This window comes from Acanthochromis polyacanthus, chromosome 7 (assembly GCF_021347895.1).
Source record: "Acanthochromis polyacanthus isolate Apoly-LR-REF ecotype Palm Island chromosome 7, KAUST_Apoly_ChrSc, whole genome shotgun sequence".
Classification (NCBI taxonomy): domain Eukaryota; kingdom Metazoa; phylum Chordata; class Actinopteri; family Pomacentridae; genus Acanthochromis; species Acanthochromis polyacanthus.
In genome coordinates, this window is record NC_067119.1 from 40,995,096 (window position 1) to 41,016,910 (window position 21,815).

The 21,815-nt window shown below is 41.6% G+C and overlaps 2 protein-coding genes and 1 long non-coding RNA gene across 3 annotated transcripts in view; 1 reads left to right on the forward strand and 2 right to left on the reverse strand.

Annotated features, from left to right (window-relative positions):
* The window catches only part of LOC110957535 (leukocyte surface antigen CD53-like), a 6,473-nt gene extending 5,337 nt beyond the window's left edge, over positions 1 to 1,136 (forward strand). Inside the window, exon 8 of the mRNA XM_022203586.2 lies at positions 573 to 1,136. Coding sequence (XP_022059278.1) covers positions 573 to 644 — 72 coding nt within the window. The 3' untranslated portion in view covers positions 645 to 1,136. The remainder of the gene's footprint in view (positions 1 to 572) is intronic.
* The window catches only part of LOC127534928 (uncharacterized), a 205,760-nt gene that overhangs the window by 12,518 nt on the left and 171,427 nt on the right, over positions 1 to 21,815 (reverse strand). The window lies entirely within an intron of this gene.
* On the reverse strand, positions 6,455 to 20,987 carry araf (A-Raf proto-oncogene, serine/threonine kinase). The gene is made up of 16 exons (XM_022203587.2): positions 20,889 to 20,987; positions 17,133 to 17,347; positions 15,593 to 15,696; positions 14,381 to 14,483; positions 14,028 to 14,182; positions 13,004 to 13,102; positions 12,753 to 12,897; positions 12,581 to 12,608; positions 12,340 to 12,470; positions 11,982 to 12,184; positions 11,548 to 11,724; positions 11,119 to 11,165; positions 10,426 to 10,544; positions 9,027 to 9,158; positions 8,362 to 8,496; positions 6,455 to 7,785 (listed from the first exon to the last, which is right to left on the reverse strand). The coding sequence occupies exons 2-16, from the start codon at positions 17,241 to 17,243 to the stop codon at positions 7,645 to 7,647; spliced, it is 1,830 nt and encodes a 609-aa protein (XP_022059279.1). The 5' UTR covers positions 17,244 to 17,347; positions 20,889 to 20,987; the 3' UTR covers positions 6,455 to 7,644.

Below are 21,815 nucleotides of genomic sequence, written 5' to 3' on the forward strand. Positions count from 1 at the left end.
AAAAAATGTAAATGACAAAAATGTCTTCAACAATTTATGCTAACATGTTGTGGGACACATTCCATGTAAAACAATTATTTAAAATATTATGTTAGTTACAAAACATTCCCACAATTACAAGAGACCTCAATGAAAAAATAAAACCAAAAGGAGATTGAAATTTAATCGCAACTGTTTTGTTAGAGATTCAGTTTGGTCATCAGAGGGTGGGACAAGAGAAAAATGACATTTTAGGGGGAAGTCCAGACTTATTTAGTATTTTTTTCCTTTTAGATTTGGTCTTAGGATAAGTACATTTCCACAACAACTGCATGTTTTAGTGTTTTGTACATGGATTATTGGAAACTTTATGCATCCTCCAGTTCCGGAATGAGCCGTTTGGTTTCCACATCCTTAGTTTACATTTTTAGGCTTAAAAAAAAAAAAAAAAAAAAACTGTTGTAATTTGGACTTGATTTCCACAAACACTCATTCTAATGGAGGGACAGCTCCAAGGATGCATCCATGCTCCTGAAAGAGACGAACATCAGGCATGAAAGTTGTCTGATTTATTTTATCTCCTTTGTTTACAGGTCTTGGGAATGTGTTTCGCCATGACACTCTTCTGCCACATTAGTCGATCTGGACTGGGCTACAAGTTATAGACATCATTACCATAACTATATATATATATATGTCTTTTGGTTTGTTATTTTCATCTCTAGTATCATTGTTGTTATGTCCTTTTAAAAAAATCACATGCAGAAGGACAGAGGCCTTTAGATCTGAAGATAATTCTAGACATGACAAAGACATCTTTGTCTTTATGAGTTTTTTTGTGCTCAAATGTTTTCATGCTCCTGAAAAGAAAGATGTTTTTAAATGTATTTCATTTGTGGCTCCTTTGGTCTTCTGTACCACTAAGCTCTAGCTCTGTACAACGCTGTTTCTGTCATGTGAACAATCGTGGGTTCTGTACATGACTTGCTCGTAGCCAAGTTTTTCTGCATGTCTCTGCACGGTTTCTACTTCAGAATATTTTTGAAAAGCAATTGTTTGTGTAAAAATACTGCCCACCTACTTGAACAAGCTTTCACAACCCTTTTACTGACAACGTGTCTGAAAATACACCAATAAAGTATTTTTTACAGCCCGAACATGGCACACTAACTCATTGAACACCCCTCAGAGTGTCTACATTTCCTGTCTTTGGCTTGCAGTTGACTGATCTGTGGTGGAGCCTTAAAAATAACCACTTCCTCTTTTAATCCTTTTCACCCGTCAGTTCCACTAAACGTTTGACGCTTGTGTTGCACTAAACCTCACGATTTAAAAGGCTGCAAAGTGTTTTATGCTCAGTAACTTTCAACATAAATGAGGGCGGCTGAACCAACTTATTAAACAACTTTGGAAATAAGTTGTGTTGAGAAACTGACTTTTCAGTGTCTCACAACATACAGTGGGTACAGAAAGTATTCAGACCCCTTGAAATTTTTCACTCTCTGTGTCATTGCAGCCATTTGCCAAAATCAAAAAAGTTCATTATATTTCTCATTAATGTACACTCGGCACCCCAACTTGACAGAAAAAAACAAATGTAGAATTTTTTGCAAATTTATTAAAAAAGAAAAACTGAAATATCACATGGTCAGAAGTATTCAGAGCCTGTGCTCAGTATTGAGTAGAAGCACCCTTTTCAGCTCGTACAGCCATGAGTCTTCTTGGGAATGACGCAACAAGTTTTCACACCTGGATCTGGGGATCCTCTGCCATTCTTCCTTGCAGATCCTCTCCAGTTCTGTCAGGCTGGATGGTGAACGTTGGTGGACAGACATTCTGAGGTCTCTCCAGAGATGCTCAATTGGGTTTAGGTCAGGGCTCTGGCTGGGCCAGTCAAGAACGGTCACAGAGTTGTTCTGAAGCCACTCCTTTGTTATTTAGCTGTGTGCTTAGGGTCATTGTCCTGTTGAAAGGTGAACCTTCGGCCCAGTCTGAGGTCCTGAGCACTCTGGAAGAGGTTTTCCTCCAGGATATCTCTGTACTTGGCCGCATTCATCCTTCCTTCAATTGCAACCAGTCGTCCTGTCCCTGCAGCTGAAAAACACCCCCCACAACATGATGCTCCCACCACGTTTCACTGTAGGGATTGTATTGGGCAGGTGATGAGCAGAGCCGGGTTTTCTCCACACATACCGCTTAGAATTAACACCATAAAGTTCAATCTTGGTCTCATCAGACCAGAGAATCTTATTTCTTATAGACAGGTGTGTGCCTTTCCTAATCAAGTCCAATCAGTTTAATTAAACACAGCTGGACTCCAATAAAGAAGCAGAACCATCTGGAGGAGGATCAGAAGAAACGGACAGCATGTGAGTTAAAGATGAATGTCGCTGCAAAAGGCTCTGAATACTTCTGATCATGTGATATTTCAGTTTTTCTTTTTTAATAAATTTGCAAAAATTTCTACATTTCTGTTTTTTTTTCCGTCAAGATGGGGTGCTGAGTGTACATTAATGAGAAATAAAATGAACTTTTTTGATTTTGGCAAATGGCTGCAATGACAGAGAGTGAAAAATTTCAAAGGGTCTGAATACTTTCCGTACCCACTGTATTTACCTGCAGTAACTGAGTCATACTGCACAGAAAGTTGAAAACAAAAAGTAGCACAGATGAATTTATTTAAAGAATAAATCCTGCATCAATATTTTAAGACAAAAAACTAAAAAAATACTAAGATTTCCTTTACACTTTAAAATAATTTTGTTCTTTTTGAAACCATCACACAAAAAAATAGAAACAAGTACAATTTTTGTAATTAAAAAATGTAACTGTACACAGCAGAATATACCATTTATTGCAAACTGAACACCCCTGACACCTCAGAAACTATAGACACAAGTATTGCAATTCACCTACAGATATGAAAAGACAAAAAGATAAAGAAACTACTCTGATACAGCTCGCTCACTCTCTTCTTCTGTGAAACAAACAGCTGTGTTAAGTCTGGATTCCCCCTCTGGCGCCCCTGCAGGTCTCCAGAGGCAGCGCAGCCTCTTGCATGTGTGGTGAAGCTGTTAAGGTCCATTTAAACAGGGGTTTCCAGGAAGTGTGGCAATTGTTCCCTCCTCCGTTAGATATCAGATGAACACTTTGGGAGACACCACAAACTATGCAAAACTGATTCAAATTTCTCTCGTAACAGGGAAAAGTCCTCCAGGATAGTGGGTCCTCTGAGTGGTGATGCACTTTTTACATTAATTCACAGAAAACCTGGTATTACATTATTGTAAAGCACTCCTGATCTTACATCACAGATTTAAAAAAAAAAGAAAAGACATTCAGTTGTTGCTACCGCTGAAAGGTTACAAAAAGCAGCTCATTTAGAAAAGATTTCATTCAGCAGCCTTAGGCCATTTAAATACTTAAGTTACACTCAATATCACTGGACAGGCTCAATTTCAAACACGCCCACCCACCACAATAAGTTAATTTTACAGTTGTCTGAAGTGTTGCTATTAACAAATGCTAATGTAGTGAACCCCTAACATGCTGGATAACTAGTTTGTGCTCAGGATCTTTCAAAGAACGGTCATTACAAATGCCCCTGCAGTAGACGGTGTCAGATTAAAGTTATTTGGAAGAGCAGACAGTACCGTGCCTAAAAGAACATTCTTACTGGAAAGAGAGCGCCTGGCAACGACACGAACGTTTCAAAGACCGAAACGTTCTCGGTAAACATTTAATCCATCCCAAGAGTCGCGGGTCGCAGATGAGATCTTCTGCACGGAAATCAATAAATAAAAGAAAGATGGAAAAAAATCTTCCCCAACCCCGGTTAACAAACTACCACCAGTGCCCCCCTCCCCCAACCACGGTCCACCCATAAAACTGGAATAAGCAAGAACAGTTAGGGTACCCAGCCCCTAGTTTCACAACAATAAAATATCATGGTTCATCTGCAGTCAGTTCACTAGTGACCGACACAGACGTTAAGATCTACTCTGCTTAATGTTCAGTCCATCACATACAGTATACAGAGAAGCATGGCCAGAACACCACCAACACCCCCACAGCTGCTGCTAGTCCATTCAGAAAAACCAGAAGACTCACTGCTAAAGTCACACCAACACCTCCAAGATCACCACTTACAGACAGCACTGATCTAACTAAACGTGTGGAAATGTTTCAGAAAGGTCTGTGTGATGGCTCTGGTCAGGAAACAACTGAGAAGACTGAGAGGTGAGTTGCTCTTCCTTCACTTGGTAGCTGAAATTAAGCCAAAGAGGGCTGTGTTCGCTGTGCATGGGCCTACAGCCACGAGGGTCTGATGGAGCTTCTGCCAAATCAGATGAGAAAAACTCATCACAAGCTCACTCAGGGGCTAGGACTGTCACTCTGTATGAGGAATAGAGACAATCAATAAAAGGGGACGACACTTGGATACAACTGTTCGCTTGCCACCCAAAGGAAGCAGTGAAGGCACCAGAAACAAGTGGACGTCACCGGTACCTCATCTGACAGCCTGCTTCTTCACATCAAAGGTCTTCACTGGTACCATACAAATCTTACTATCCATAAGGTTTGTATGGTACGCAGTTCTAAGATGAAAGAACGTCCACGTCACCTCCAGCATCGTCAGTCCTGAGGCTGATCAGGACTGTTCTTGAATTAGTTCAAACCTCCGTATTTGAAAAAAGCAACAGTCCAGAGCAGCTCCTCAGTGGACCTTTGTGATGAGATCGTTTGTTCCTGCCGGCATAAGGTCAAACATAAAAGTAAACATAGAAAGCATCTAGGTAAGTCTGAACGGATACAAGCGTCACTGAACCACAGAGAGCATCATCCATTAAACAAACGTCTGTTTCTATGGATGCTTTGGTTTCCCACAATCAACCATCCTCACTCAGACTGTAGCTGGATGGAAAGCTAGTGATGCTGCGTGCTGCCCACAGGAGTGATGACGACCTGTCTACCAGGTGTGGCTCTATGACGGACATCTCACTGTCAGCTGCTTTAAGGAAGAGGCTGAAGGCCCTGTAGAGCATCCCTTCAAAACTACATGACAACAACTATGGCTTATATTTGGATCTAAAAATTGTGTCAAACCTGAGAAGCAGTAATTAAATGACATCTGGGATGGTGAACATTGGCAGCAGAGGGGCTAACGTGAACGCGGCCTGTAGTTCAAACCAGTTTCACACCAGCCGAGAGGGAAAGCAGCCGAGTGTGCTTCAAGAAAGACAGACCAGAACCGCTACTTCTGACAGATCTACGCTGCATGGGATTATTTCTATAGACCATGAAGAGGCTCAGCCTTCTTAAAAAGAAAGTGTTTCACAAATGACTGCCTGTCTGCAAGTTCCAACCATTAAAAGAGCACAGCAACAAACACTGAAGCCCTTTCATACCGCCACAGCTGTGACACCACAGTACAGATCCACAGTTATTACTAACACAGGTTCCCTTACTTTAACCACAACTCACAGTTGCGTAAGGCAGCTTGTTTTAACCAGTTATTATTCATCCACATCTGCTGGAAATGTGTCTGCAGGGTCTAACACATCCTGAAGAAGAAGCCTAAAAATAAACACCAGTTTCTGCTTTAACATGTCAGTATAAAGGAAACAGGAAGTAGCTGCAGACCAACCGACCAATCACCATGATCAACAGATCGCCCCGCCTCAGAACACCGATAACTGCAGTTTCTATTCCAACACGCAGCACACAAGCAGAGACGTTCTTGGATGTTCTCTACACATTGATTAGAGTGTCAAAAAAACATAACACAGGGTGAAAGTGTTCTCCAACTCCACCTGGAAGAAACGGCACCAGATTTTTACTTTTTAATAGACGGGTGGTTCCGACTATTTTCTTATGTGAGAGTAACCTTACAGCCATGACCTCAGCCAGGGTTTGGACCTCTTTCAATAATTTCATCCGACAGCTACGATTCATTTGACACACGCCTCATTTTTTTACAGAACATTAAACACTTCTCACACCAACCAAGTCCAAATTAGAGCAGCTAATTAGCCAAATTACTCAGTTTTAATACAGTACTAATGCATGGTCAGCAGTGCGTCGACAACAACAGGAAGAAAAACCATCTATGTGGAATCTGATGATATTCTAATGAAACTAGGAAAGGAATCAGACTAAAAACATTTAGAGAGGTTCATGTTTCTGGAGGCTTGCTGACAGCTGGAAGGTGAAATGTATTCCTGTGTGTCCACTGCGTTTTAGGGCTAGACCCATAAAGATGACACTAATAAGAACTGTACTGAACCAGTCTGGAATAGTCTTGAAAATAAGTTAAGAGTCTCTGCTGGGGAAAAAAACCCTTTTGGACAAGAAATGATTATCAGGGTGAACTTGTTTTTACTGGAAAACTCCTGGGCCAAACAGATCTGTGTGTGGAATAGAGGAAGTCCAAAGTGACGTGACAATAGTTTCACAAACAGAATGATGGGGCAGCGTTCTGGTTTTTAAGTGCTAATTCAGTGAAATCACTTGTGCTTTTCCTATCGATAAGATTTTAAGACTAAATAAAGGACTCAGTAATATAAATGCCTCTCCACCCCCCAGACAGCAGAGTGTTGCTCAAACAGTTTGATTTGGATCTACAGTCAGTGTTGCCAGGCCCTGCTGAGTCAGCTGCTCATTTGGCCACTAGATAATTATGAGTTTACTGCACCATTACTGGGACTGTCCACAGATACATGCTGTGATTCCAAAGACAACTGAGCACCTACTTGAGGACATTTATCCTAATGACTGAGTTTTTCCTAAATGATGTGACAGACCCGTTTGTCTCTTTTTCCAGACTTCACTGCTATTCTCTGTGGTCAGAGAGCTTCAACAAGGGAACTATCAGACACGGTGATTTTTAACTAGACCTCTTTGCAAAGTTCCGTGCCTCAAGTTGTCTGTTGCTACTGCAGGCCTTCTAAAGTCTGACTTTCACCTCCTCTGCTGCTCCTGTAGGTTTGTCACAGTGGTGTGGAAATATCTGCAAAAGTCCCCAATGAGACAAAACATCCACTCCTAAACAAAAACCTTCTAAAGCAGGCATTCCGTTTGCATTCACATCACTAGCTTCACATCTCAGGTCTCCAGTCCCACTCGTGCTGCTGAAAGGGCCACATGACAGCTGAGCGTTTTAAGATGTCAGCTGATCACCAGCAGCCCAGCTTCACGGCTGTTGAACCGATTTACATTTCTGGCTATGATCACAGTGCACTAAAGGGTCTGAGCAAGACTATTTTACTCCTGAAAATGGGAAACAATAATTCTGCAGCGTATGTGCACATCATGTGGCTTTCAGATTTTTCTAGAATCAGCTGCTACATGTTTTTAGTATGACGTTTGCCTCCCAGTAGCTCAGATTGTCAAAAGCAAGCCAACCTGTTCAATGGATTTCCTCCGTTGGCCTGATGTCAGACATTTTAACTTACATCTAGATACCCTTCTTTCCCCGGTGGTCAGGTCTTTGTAAAGGGAAAGAAGGCTCACTATTAGACTAAGAAAGACATGAGTTATTTCTACAGTTTGTTACTGAGCTTTGCTGCAGAGTTAGTTGTGGGTCTCGGCCTGTCAGGCAGCCAGCGGTGGCCTCTCTGAGGCACGGGAATGCTGTGGTTCTGGACAAGGTGACAGCCTCTCCGCTTAGAGGGGCATCAGCCTGGTGGTGTGGAACAGGAGGGGGTTCAGGTCCTCAGCATGGACGGCCCGGTGCAGCGACGGCTCTGAGCGGCTCCGCTCTATTTTTGGCAGCAGGTCTTGCACCTGCTCAATGGCTACCAGGATCTAATGAAGGACAACAAACGGTAGGAAAACTGTTAACACAAGAGATAAGCAGCATGTTCATTAAGACATTTCCCACAATTCACATGTGGGCACTATTAGTATTCAACTGGTCTGACAACAAAGACATTTCTTTTCAGGAGATCCGCTGCATGGAACAGACATCAGAGTTTCATTTCCATAAGCTTTTAGGAGAACAAATGAAATTTCAGAAAGCAAAGACAGCTAAAGAGTAAAACATCACCATCACACACACAAACACACAACGCTTTTGATTTATCTGTATTATTTTCTACCTTAATACTGAAGATACACATTTTGTTGTTTACATCATTCTGTATGAATTATTTTATAACATGATGTCTTCAGTATTAACAGACAACATGTAAAAGAATTACATAAAGCCACAGAAGGACTGGATGTGTGTACACACACATAGGTAACCTGCTACCTTGTGTAACATTCACTGACTTGATTTTGTCGCCCTCCAGTGGTGGTTTGTATCAGATTAAAAACAATGTGGCAGACAGTGCAAACCTCTAATATCTTTAATACAGCAGCAATCTAAACCTTACTGACCTGTGGAAACAGGGGCCTCTCGTCACGCTTGAACTTCAGGCAGTCGATAATAAGCCTTTTCATTGACTTAGGTGAGGTACTATACAGCTTACTGAGGTCTGGAGACAAGTAACCGCGTCCAACCATGAAGATTATCTGAGAAACAAAAACAAATAGGAGGTAGTTATTGAAAACGAACAGCACTATTCATGTAGAAGAGCGCTAGCACCAACTTAAAGCTAAAGCACAACGGTTAACAATGTTTTCCACCTGGTCAAAAGTCACAATTGGAGACAGCTAGTGAATGTGGGACAGCCAAGACACACTAACCGCTGTCACCTCCTGACTGCTTTACTTAAAACACTTCAGGGTGCAAAGCTGGCATCTACATCAGTAATGAGCTGAACACATGACGAGGCAGGAGGTCTAACAGCAGGGGCTTCTTTCATTCCATTTTCTTTGCATCTATTTATCTCATCTTTCTATCCACTGACATTGTCCCAATTAAGTCTGTAGCCCACATGCAACAACCGTAACACAGCAGCGTTAACGGATAGTAGACGATGCTGGTGTTGGATAGCTTACGATTCCTCATGCTTAGAAAGTGAAGCACATTTATCAGGTTGATTAACTGGAATAATCAGACAGTGCTGTAGAGTGAGTCAGCAGGAATAGTGTCAAAGAACCTGGTCTCTGTTGTTGATATTGGAGTAAGGCAGCGTCCCTGACATCAGCTCAAACAGCACTACTCCGTAGCCGTACACGTCAGACTGGAACGTATACGGGTTACTGTCCTGCATTCGGATCACTTCAGGAGCCTTGGGAGGAGAAAAGGACAACACACAAGACACAAGGCACATTACAGTTTGCACTAATGTTGTCTTAAATGTGGCACAAATATCTTTGTCAGCATATATAATCACAGAACATTTACATGTATGGAAATTAAATCTATCAAAGAAGCACTAAAGAATTAGAAAAGTCAGTTTTTAGTGAAGTACATGAAAAATGAGATGATCGATATACAGAGATAAAATGCTGTAATTTTCTGTCACTATTTTGAGTAATTAAAGACAATTCTTGACACAATCTGGCTTGATATCATCATGTACAGTATGTTATCATGGTAGGCAGATATTAAGAAAGGCATAAAGCCCGGCTCCTGCTGATCAAGTCACCAAGCCAGTTACGATGGTTTCAGTTTTGCACCAGCAGTGTGCAGGTCCAAACTTCCCATGGCTGCACTGGTTCAAGTTTCTAATGATCAGCAGGCTGATCTGGAGACACACAGGTATCCTCTGTGGCTGTAGTCCTGGTACAGTAATCACATTGTTTTAATTAGGACTGGCCCGAATAGTGGTTTCTGGCCTCCGAATATTTGGGCCCTATTAAAGACGAATACCCGGATATTCGTTCCGCCCCGTAACGTCCGACCGGGTGGGGGGGGGGGGGGGCGTTGGCGGAGATGGCGGAGACGGGCTGAATATTCCGATCCTATCGTGTGGCGGCGGAGACGGCACAAATAGTCGGATCCGTTCGTCTGGTCTCCCGGGTCCACATTTTGCTCTCGTTTAGTCTTTAGTTAAACTGAAGAATTCCCAAACAGCGGAGGTCTTCATCATCTTGTCTTGTGTTTATGCAACGAAGTGAAGCGTGACTTCAGAGTCGGCAGCCACCCGGCCATTTGAGTGGTGTTTACAAACACGAATGGAGGAGCCGAAATGAGCCGAAGAACACGGCGGGATGAGCCAAAATGGGCCGAAGGCGCAGGGAAGAGACGAGCTCCGAATATTTTCGTCTGGGGGGAGGAGGGGGTGATCACATAGACATATGTGTATATGTTATAGACATACGTATGTGTATATGTTTATGTGATCACAGGACGAGATGAGCCGATGTGGGCCGAAGGCAGAGGGAAGACAGTAACGCTGCATATTCTTTCTGCCCGGTGACGTCCGACGGTGGGGCGGGGCGGGGGGGCGAATATTTGGATACCAAAATTAATATCCGGATAGTGCCGTAGCGAACGAATATTCGGATATTCGGGTCCAGCCCTAGTTTTAATACAGCATCACTACAGCGTACCATCCAGAGAATGGATCCACTGGGCTGTTCAACCTGCTGGGAGCCGCTCCACCGAGACTTCACCGTGGCCAGGCCAAAGTCACCAATCTTGACAGTCCAGCCCTCATGGAGGAAAATATCTGGCAGCAGAGCTCAGAAAAGTTCTCAACAGACAGCTGCTGTAGGTATTCATGGTTTCAGTTAGCGTAAAATTTTTAAACAATAAATTACAAAAGGTTATAGGGAAGGTGAGGAAACTTCCAGCAGAACAGAATAGAGCAGACACAAGTGGCAGTTTTTACCAGCAAAAACTGAACCACATTGAACTAGTTCATTTCAAATGCTCGGCCATAAAATGGTCCTGTTATCGGTTTGTACATGTGGGATTATCATCATAGTAGTATGATGATAATCCCTGTGCCGTCTGAAATTGGGGGTTCTACATAAAAAGAGAGCAATGTGTTTCACCCTACAAGCTTAAAGTCAACAGTCTTGTTTCAATTCAGCTGCCATAGAGTGAAAATAAGACACATATTTGAGCGACTTCGACTGCTCTGTCTATTAAAAGCCAATGGTTCTTGTTTGTGGTTGAACCTCTAACAGCTATAGAACATGGTGTTTAAATTAGTCATTGTGGTTACTGCTTGAATGTGCAGCTGTCGGTGTTCACAAACCTACGAGGACTTCTGTCACGCAGAACAAAAAAAAGGATACTGTTTGATTTCAGATCTCGATGAATTATGTTCTTTGCATGAAGATAACTGAAAAGAGGGAAAAATATATAAATATTACTGACGTCATCTTTGTTTTTGAAGCACTGTCTGTATACAAGTTTACAAAATCACTGCGTTTCACAGGTTTTCAGAGTGCCTCATGCACAATCTGACACCATCAAACCGTCTTCAAAGGCAGGTTTATGTTGAACGACATTCAAACTAATGGAAACAAGTTCTTTCAATGCATGAAAGTAAAAGTGATTTTTGTCACTCTGCAATTCACAATCTACCAAAGTCTGTTCTGACTGTGCAACAAGTGTACTGGAAAAAATGCTTCAACAAAATCAGACTGGACATCCAGAATGTCAAACAAAGTCAACGTTGAGTAAAAGCTAATGGTAAAATGGAATCTTTCAGCAGGTCTTACTCCATGCCCTGTGCCGTCTGCCGGGCCACATCAATGCGACGCATAGTGTCAAACTTGGTTTCTGTTACATGCAGATGGCGATACAAGCTGCTGCCTTCACACCACTGTGTGATGATGGCAAAGTTGGGCTTAGTCATATAGCCCATGAACAGCAGGATGTTGACGTGGCGAGTCTTCCTACAGAGAACATAAAACCATGACGATGTTAGAAATTCCATTATCTCATCTGCAATCAGATAAAGGTCAAGTTTCTGGAGTGCTTTGAGTTAGATCAAAGTTCCATGAAAATATGAAGTGCTGTTGGTGAAACTGGTGCAGACAGGCTTTAGAATGCTTCTCTACACTACAAAAATGTATTATAGCAAACACTGACAAGTGAAATCATATTGAAGAACCCAAAAACTGTCATGTAAAACACAGACAGCACTGCTTACCGTAAGACCTGCATCTCATTTTTGAATGCCTGTAACTGCTCAGGCGTTGGCTCTTTGACTTTGAGTATCTTGATTGCCACGTCTCCATGCCATTTGCCCTTAAAGACAGTTCCAAAGGAGCCAGCACCTATTCTCTTCTGGATGTTGACTTCTCGAGAGTGGACCTCCCAGTAGTAACTAGAGTCTCTGTAGGCACCTCGATGCTGAAACAACACACGGACTGAATGTGATGAACTGCGACGTCACCAGAAGGAAATCCCTTTAAGTTACTCTTTTTTACACAAATGCTATGTAAACTAATGCTCAAGGATTGTACCAGACAACTAGGGACCAGCGACTAAGGTTTCAGACTACATACCACCTTCTTTTTCTCGTCAGATGAGGAGGGCTTGCGCTCCTTGTGCTCTGAAGGGGATTTGGGTGGCCTCCTTCCTGGAGAGCCAAGAGAAGAGGGTGGACTGGTGGAGGGCTTCGGTGACGGCTCAGGGCCTGAGAGACAGCACGAGAGACAGATGAAACACAGAACAACAAAGCCTGCAAGAATACGAAACTGTGACAAATTCTGAAATGGAAGAAGAGGTCAGAAAGTCAAACTGTACCCATTGTGTTGTGTAATTTTACTGCTTCCTAAAAGGAGAAGAGATACAACACAGTTAATTTGATAACTCCAAACACAGATTAGTAACTGTACAACTCTAAATCTCCATACGATACAGTAGATGTTAGTGGATAGCAACAGCAAACAACGTGGACCAAGCAGCCAACACTGACCTCAATGATGCTGACGCTCCCGGGGCCCACTGTGCTCACCATGTGGACATTAGGAGTGGAGGTGGAGCGGTGCCTCTGTAGAGACTGGCCATCTCCACCTGACATGGGGAAGTGAAAGGTGGACGTCGGGGACAGGAGGCCCATTCTGAGTGATGAAGCAAAACAGTCACAATCTGTATTTGAACATCAGTTCCACAGGTTAAGGCTGTGCTGTCCTTTACATGGGCAGTCTGTTCAGCTTTGGAGCTTACCCAGCAGGCTCTGGGGTTAAGGCTAGGCTGCCCTGAGACGGGGAATTCTCTGGCATTAGTATCTGTGGATATTCATCTGTGCAGGGATTGGGCTCACACCTGAACAAAACACAGCGGGAAAAGGATGAGACACGATCAAAGAGAGTTCAAGGTGATGAGGCTCTGATGTTCAATTTTTGCTTTTATAACCCCCAGTGAAAAAAGAAATGCATCAAAAACCAAAACAAACACTATTTTCTTGCCACTGTCGCACGTGCAGCCAAATAATGCTGCAGCTGCCATGAGCTTTTTTCCTTCAGTTAATGCATAGTTGGTCTTCCCTCCTTTTACCTGGTCTAAACACTGCTGTTGACAGTGAATCTGAACCTTTCACCTCAGAGACAGTACTATAAACTTTGAACAAAAGTGAAATGCCATTGGTGTAAAGCTTCTGGAAACGCTAGAAGAAGGTGCGCTTTCATGGATTTTTCTCCTGTTCTTGCAATTCTGCCTTCCACAAATGGTGCAGAATTCCAAATGTTAAACAAATACACACTGCTGGTTAAACATTTTACATACTTCAGATGTTTAGATTCATCACAACAGTATGAAGGAGGCACCAGAGCAAAATAATCCATCACTCTGAGTCATAAGGATCTGTTTTCAGCGACATGAACATGGACTTTTGCAACAGATGATATGGCCCCAAAGAGCTCTGATCTCAGCATTATGGAGTCCGTCTGGGATATGAAAAGAATAAGAACATTCAATCTAAATCCACTGAAAAACTGTGGCAAGGTCTCACAAAAGTGTGTCTTGAAGGCAAATCAAATATTTGACTTAGTTTGCTCTCTTTACAGTCCTTGATGGATTAAATTTTGTAAATATAAACTACAACGTCATTCGTTCAGAAAGTAACCTTACTTTGTTAAAGTGTCTACAACTTTTGCGTAGAACAGTGGCTGAAAAAAATATGATGTTCAGTTCAGACCAGAAAGGTGCTCGGTACACCTGATAATAAACTGAAACACTTCTTCCACCTCACCTTTTGCTCACTGTATCCATGTCCACACACACAGTAGGCACCTTGCTGCTGCAGTGCTGGTGAAATTTGTAGCCACATGTTTGACATCTGAAGCCGTTGAAAAGAAATTTATGGCAAAAATCACAGTAAGCCAGTTTGAAGAAAGTTTTCCGTACCTGCACAGACAAAAAGGCCATGATGTTCACTTTTATAGCAGCACCGTTTAGGACGTTCTTGCAAAAAGTATCAAAAATTCAACTATATGGGGGGGGTTTCTCACTTTCTTCATAGTCCGGCATTCTGTGAATATTATACATTTCAGGGAGAACATAAACATGTAATACAAAGGTATGAGGCTTTTGCCCGGTACTTACAAAGTTGTGCATGGTGAGGGGAATATCATCCAGGACTTCAACTAAAAGCTCCTCACCAACCAGAGGAGTGATGTCTGTGTCCCAGTCTGTCAGTCTCTTACGACTAAGAAAAACAGATACAAGTTAAGAGTTGAGTTAAAATCAATGTTAATGCATCCATTTCCAGACTTGAAGTGGCAATTTACACATTTTTAAAACCCTGTGCAACTAAAGATCCTTATGTGACAATACAAAGAAGGGGACAGCTCATCATTAGCCGCTGCTGGACGATAAACTCATCTCTCTAGAAAACGACATCATACACATCGTTAATTTGTATTTATGATATGATGAAATACTGCTGAACGCATGATTGTACAAAATCCATCAGATTGTTCATATGACCTAAACCATTTCATTGTCGGATTAAAAAAAGTGAGTGTGACGAAAACGTGCGTGCAGTTATGAGGCACAACCACATTAAAGAAGTCAAAGGAGAATTATGAAGTTGGCCTGTCAGCTAAGTTTGACATTTACGGTGGACGGTTTGAGAAACAAGCATTTTTTGCCTTTGTTTTGTGGCTAAACTGATGATTTGACGGTCTAAATTAATTTACAAAGTGGACATTTCATCTAGGGAAGAGGCTGTGGTGTCTGAAAGATCTTTATCGCTAAAATCTGGAGTTTAGATACGGCACCATGTATGTGTTTAGGCTTAAATCACAACACCCCTTTGCATTATGTTTTAGAGAGAAAACAGATCATATCACCAATGACTTTTATAGTATTTATTTAAGACTTGGCCCTTTTGTCACTTTCTGATGCTGTGGATTGCCTACGCACAACTAAAAAAACCTTAATCCTGCCACAAACTGATAATGTACACAAAACATAATATAAAAAATACACAACACAATATAAACACACATTCTGGGTGTTGTACTTTAACAAAGCTCATGCTGTAAATCCTTCAAGAAGTTTACAGTGTTATTGGCTAACATATCTGCTCTGTCTCTTATAAATATATATAGGAGTGTGTGTGTGTGTGTGTGTGTGTGTGTGTGTGTGTGTGTGTGTGTGTGTGTGTGTGTGCGCGCACGCAAAATGTGGAAATGAGACTTATGACAATTGTCTGCTGTTGCCTCTCAGTCTTTTCTGTAGGCGATGTAGAATGCAATCTATTATTCCTATATGATGTGGGAGGACATTCAGCAGACAATAGTGCAATCTTACCCTTCTAAAAGGCGGAATACAGCACAGCAGTCTTGGCTTAGGCCTCTCACTTTGAGCGCTTTATCTAGACTCTCGTGCACAGTCTGCCCTTGGCGGACATTGACCTGAGAACAAACCCATATTTGAACAAATGTGACTTTGCAATGACATTCATTTGCCAGGTACACACAGGAAACATGGAGGCATGCTGACAGTACTGTAAGCAACAATGACAGCCACACATCAGGTTCATGCTGACACCACAGAAATCAATGCTGTGGCAGAGAACTTGCAGTAAACTAGACCTTGAATCCAGCGTATACATTCCTGCTCTGACCACAACAAACCTCTCATAGATGACAGTGTAGGATGGAAGTCAGCCACAGCTGCTGGTTCCATGGTGATATTACCGCACAAGACGTTTCACAATTATGTGTGCTTTTCAAACACAGCAATATAAAACACATTTAGTTTTACATGAAAAGTCAAAGAGCTTGGTTTGACAGGACCTTGTTCAGCCAGTACAGCTCTTCTGAAAAAATGGATTATTTAGAAAATAAACACACTTCTATTACTGTGTTCTGTGCTGGAGTATCTACATATTTACTTAGAAAGAACAGGTATGAGGGTACTTCAAAAAGTTCTCAGCCTCACAGGAAAACACCACAGGAGAAAGATTGTTCTTGATCCATCAAAGTTCAAGCTTCACAATCTCTTCAAGAAATATACCATACTCTCCTTTTTTCTTTCATGCTTCAAAAATGTGTGATTTGGAAGCATCAAGGACAGAAGACTTTAAAGTACAGTCATGACTCAAAGTGAGTGTTTTGCCCCTTGTTTTCTGGTGAGGCCCAGAATTTTCAGTTCAACTCCATTTTATTTATATAGCACCAATTACAAGTCAAACTGTCTCAAGACACTTTACAGAACCCAAATGCCTGAACCCCCAGAGCAGCCCTAAGGCGACAGGGGCAAGAAAAAACTCCCATTTAAACCTTTTAAAGTACCTTGAACATAACATTTCCACCATGCAAACAAACACAAACATGAAGCTCTCCTCTAGGGCACAAAAAGTGAACAATAAGTTGATCCTGCAGAGTGTATAGTTGGTCTATGAGGTAAAAGATCGGACAGAAGACTTCTGGCTATTTCACAGAGACATCCACACCGCCATGCAGTCACCACCAACACTGATGTGACAGTTCAGCACAATGACACCATGACAGGACAATTCAACAGCTACTTTTGTTGGTATGAAAACATGACATCTATTTCTGACAGAACTTGCAAGTCAAAGAAAGTGAGGATGGTGGCAGGCACCATCAGTGAAACCTGATACCAACTGGCCTCTAGCTTACTCGATAACATGTTGTGAAAGATGTCAAAGTCTGTGCGAGTAATGACACTTACAACCAAAAGTGCTAGAAAGTGTTTTCACAGAGACCGTAAATCCAAACTGTCACCCTCAAGGCATCACTGTATCATCACAGTTTGAGTTTGTTGTAAAGATTTGTCTCTGTAACATCACTAGTCAAGGGAAGTACAAAGTCAGACATCTCACCACTGTCCTCTGTTTGTTGGGGAGGTAGACTCGGATGGTGCCCCCACCTCTGGGTACATCCTCCGGACTGGTCTCCCCTGAGGAGGAGTAGGAGGAGGAGGTGGAGGACATGATGAGAAGCAGGAGGAGCTGGTGGACACAGCACTGAGACACCACAACCTCAGGAGAGCTTCATGCACAGCAGGATTTAGAGGAGTTAGCCCTTTATTTAGAACCTGCAACAACATGAACGTTTACAGTTTAGACACACTGTAGCTCGTGTAAATAAACGAGCTGAGGAAGAAGATGCACATCATAACAAAGTAACTGTCAGAATACAACCTGATGCACAAAATCTCTCGGCAACTGTCAAATTTCAAAGAACCACAAGTTATGCTGATAAAATAAAGCATTGTGGTTAAGGACAGTTTTAAGTTGTTCATGGAATTTAAAATGTAAAGAGTTAAATATGCAAAGAAAACAGGTGGGAGTGGTGGAGAAGCATCTCTACTCTGTCCATGTTTGCACTGGGAACAGAGAGGGTGATGCCCAACGCTGCAAAAAGGCTGAATGCTGGAGCTGGACAGAGATCACCAAGTTACATACAGTGCTGTGATTATTGTGTGTTTGCTCCTGAGGTCTTCTATTTTTGCATATTCCTCACACTTAAATGTTCCAGACCATTTAGATTTATCTGACATTAGACAGAGATTTTTATTATTTTTTTTACTATCCCTAATTAATCCCACGATGGGAAACTCAGATTTTTCACATATCCTAGCGCCCCTAGAGCAGGAGGGGTTAAGGGGCTTACTCAAGGGCCCAACAGTGGCCGCATCAGGTTTGCACCACCACAGTTTTCAAATGATGATATATTGAAGATAAATTTAAAAAAACATTATCACCCCTGTGGAAAAAGCAATTGCCCCTCCAAAACTGATAACTGGTTGGGTCATCGCTTCCAGCAACAACTGCAGTTAAACGTTTGTGATAGCTTGTGATCAGTCTCTTACATCTCCACAATAGATGCCTTTCTAAGGTCTTGCCACAGCATCTCAATTGGATTCAAGTCAAGACTTTGGCTCGATCAATCTAAAACCTTAATTTAGGTTGTTTGTTAGCCACTCAGATGTGAACTTCATTGTGTGTTTTGATTCTTTGTCTTGCTGTATAAACCATTAGTGTTGAGCTTTAGGTCATGAACTGATGGTGGATATTCTCCAGGAGGATTTTCTGATAGAGAACAGAATTCATGGCTCCATCAGTGATGACAAGTCATCCGGGTCCTCAAACCATCACACTACCACCACCATGCTTCACTGCTGGTATCACGTTCTTCTGCAGAATGTAGTATTAGCTTTAGATCAGATGTAATGGACCCGTGTCTTCCAAAAAGTCCCACCTTTGACTCATCAGTCCACAGGATGTTATTCCAAAAGTCTTAGGTCTAATCCAGACATTTTGTTTTTACAAATGCCTGAGAATCCGTTATGTTGTTTTTGATTAGTAGTTGTTTGCACCTTGCAGTTCTCCCATGATGCCATTTTCCCTGTGTCTTCCTTATTGTGAATTCATGAAGATGGACCTTAACTGAGGCCAGTGAAGTCTACAGATCTTTTAATGCTTGTCAAGGTTGGTAGCTGGTCCACTCCTGGGAAGGTTCTCCAATGTTCCATGTTGCTCCATTTGTGGATAACGTCTCTCATTGTGCTTCTCTCGAGTTCCAGAGCCTTAGAAATGGCTTTGTAACCCTCCAGACTGATGAATGCAATGACTTCGTTCCTCATCTGTTCTTGGATCTCTTCAGAACGTGGCATCACGTGCTGCTTTTTTAGACCCTTTAGCTACCTCACAATGAAGACAGGTTCTATTTAGTGATGTTTAGATTCAACAAGACTGGCAGTAATCATATGAGAGTAAGGCTGGTGGATTTCAACCCAATACCAAACATTCAGTCATTAGGTAGATTGGTAGCTACGGGGGCAATTACTTTCCACGTTGAACAGGTGGGGCTGGACAGCACTTTTTCTTCAATAAATTATATCACCATATAAAAACATGCTTTTTGTGTTCTCTTGGGTTATCTTTGTATAATATTAAAATTAGTTTGATGGTTTGAAACATTTAACTGTGACAAATATGCAAAAATAGAAGAAAACTGTAGGGGGGCAAACACTTTTTCACAGCCTTATGTTGCATAAGAAGAATCACTAGTTTTCTGGAGAGCAAAGAGAACAAACGAATACAAATCTTGACTTCATAGCATTAGTGAAATGATTGTTTGTTTGGTGTATATATTATAAAAACCTGATAGTCCGTTTAGATCTGTCTAATACTAGCTTTATCTGGATCACAGTCATAACATGCAAATACATCAAACTTTCAGTCTGTGGTCACAGCATTAGTGTGCTTTGGGAAGACTTTGACTTTTGGTGTAACTGATTAATTGTAACCGAGGAAATATTTGCAGTTTACAGTGGAATCAGGAGTAGAGCCGCAGCGATTATTTGGTCAGTTGTCAACTATATAATTATTGGCCACTATTTTCAAATTTGATTGTTAAACACCTACTGATATTTTAAGACTGAACAATTTTTTGATAAATCAAAAAATAACTGACAGATTAGTCAACAATATAAATAATGGTCCATAGATTATAGGTAATCTAGATATGGTGTTTCTGTTGTTTAGACTGTAGGCGTTTGGTGTCCTAACATCCTTGTTTAGACTGTAACATGACCTGTAGATGGTTTTAAGTGTAAATTCAGACATCATCCGTTTTCTGATTTTCCTATGGGGTATGATGATGGTGATGATGATGATTTCATTCAAGTAGTCCTGATGCATTAACATTTCAACACAATGTTTGGGCTGCAGTGACTATTTAGCAATAGGAAAAGAGCTTTTTTATAAGTTAAACTGATCCTTTGAAGTTATTTCAGCTGGAGTGGTTTTCATATTGCACACGGAGCAGGCAAAATACTGCAGAAAAGTAAGGATAACTGCACACCTGATGTACCAAATACGCCCTAACAAACCGTCAAGTCTCGTTAGTCATTCTGCTATTAGTAGACTCTCTGTTGCTTTAGAAACGTTTTAAATAGTGACTCGCGAAAAACCACAGAGCGACACACACCGGTTATGGACGTTAGCCTACATCTGTGTAACTCAGCCGCAGAAACAACAACGATGTTCACACCGAAGAGCAGAATTACCATTAACTTACCCCCAAGTACTATAATCAAACATTTGCCACCCCGAGTATCGAACTTCCGAAACGAAGCTCCGACAGTCACAGTTCCAAACCAGCAAACTTGCCAACTACTCCCATGATGCCCGTGCTAGCTGCCGTTAGCATGGGATTTGCCTGCTATTCAACATGACATTTCCAGTTTGGGGAGGCCATGTTCCTCGGGGCGCCAGAGAACCGACTTTCGCTAACTAGCAAACTACTTTAAATTGTAGTTAGTACTGTCTAAGCAAGGCGTGATACAATTGCGACATAAGGCCAACGAAGCAAAGTTAATAAAACCTGTCGTAAATTCCCGGCTAGGCGGCTAGCTAAGTGGAGATTATGTGGCTCCGGCTCACTTTAACAGCTTTAACGCTAGTGCTAGCCTGCTAACGTTACCACCGCGCCAGCTGGTTGCTACCTCTGTTGTCTTCCATAAAACCGTGGCTTATTAAACTGACACACTTCCAACGGCACGATCCGGCTTTCGGTGTTCATCTGACATAGTAACACCAAGACAGTTTGGATAAAAGTTTAACTCTCACCTGTAGCAGCCATCTTGAATTCTCTCAATCTGAAGTCGGATCTGTCAAGAAGTTCGGGCAAAGCGGAAAACCTCCATGATGCTGCTTCCTTATTGGTCCATTCCCGGAGCCGCGCTCTCTCATTGGACAACAGCAGCTATACGTGTAAGAGGTGGGAGCTGCGAGTACACTGTCATGTAAATGAGCTACACTATGCGTTGTGCAATAAGAATGTACAAAAACTCCTCGAAATAAAACTCATCAATAAGTACAGTGTTTGGCTTGTTATAAAAGTGATGGCTGTTTTTAGGGAGTTTTACACCTGGTACACCTGCAACATGGAATAACGTGCAGAGCAGGCTAAAGCTACTCATTTTTATCCTTGGAGCATTTTAAAAGATGTATTATTATACTTCAAGCTCTTCTTGCTTTAGTGAATTGATTTGTTTTTCAATCTTTGCTACTCTAACTCAGGGCTGTCAAACATGCAGGCCGCGGGGAAAAAGTGGTCCTCCAGAGGGTCCAATCCAGTCCTCAAAGTGTAAAAATTCCAGAGAAGACATTAACTGCAGATTGTAAATTAGTAAAATTATAAAATGAAAATAATTTCTAGACCATGACAAGTTGTTTTGATCATAAAGTAAAATACTAGATTGCTCATTGTTCACTTGTCGTTTTTTTGCCTTGTTTTTGTAATATTTTGTCTTGTTTGTGTTGGGGTTTTTGTTGTCTTTTTTTGTCAGACTTTTGTCGTTTGTCTCATATTCTTGTTGTTTCCTTTCTCATTTTGTCGTTTTGTGTTTCCTTTTGGTCTTGCTTGTGTTTTTGGTCTTATTTTTGTCATTTTGTGTTTTGCTTTATTTCCTGTTTTGTGTATCATTTTGTCGTTTTGTGTTTTTTTGCCTCGCTTGCATTGTCTATTTTTTGTGGCTCTGTTTTTCACTTTTG

What these genes read in the sequence shown, in the direction of transcription:
- araf (XM_022203587.2), bottom strand. Translation starts at nt 17,243, where the DNA reads ATGTCCTCCACCTCCTCCTCCTACTCCTCCTCAGGGGAGACCAGTCCG. An exon ending in CCCTCACCATGCACAACTTT is followed by an intron (nt 14,183 to 14,380) that starts GTAAGTACCGGG and finishes TTGTCTGTGCAG; the next exon opens with GTACGGAAAACTTTCTTCAA. An exon ending in CTGACGAGAAAAAGAAGGTG is followed by an intron (nt 12,185 to 12,339) that starts GTATGTAGTCTG and finishes GTGTTGTTTCAG; the next exon opens with CATCGAGGTGCCTACAGAGA.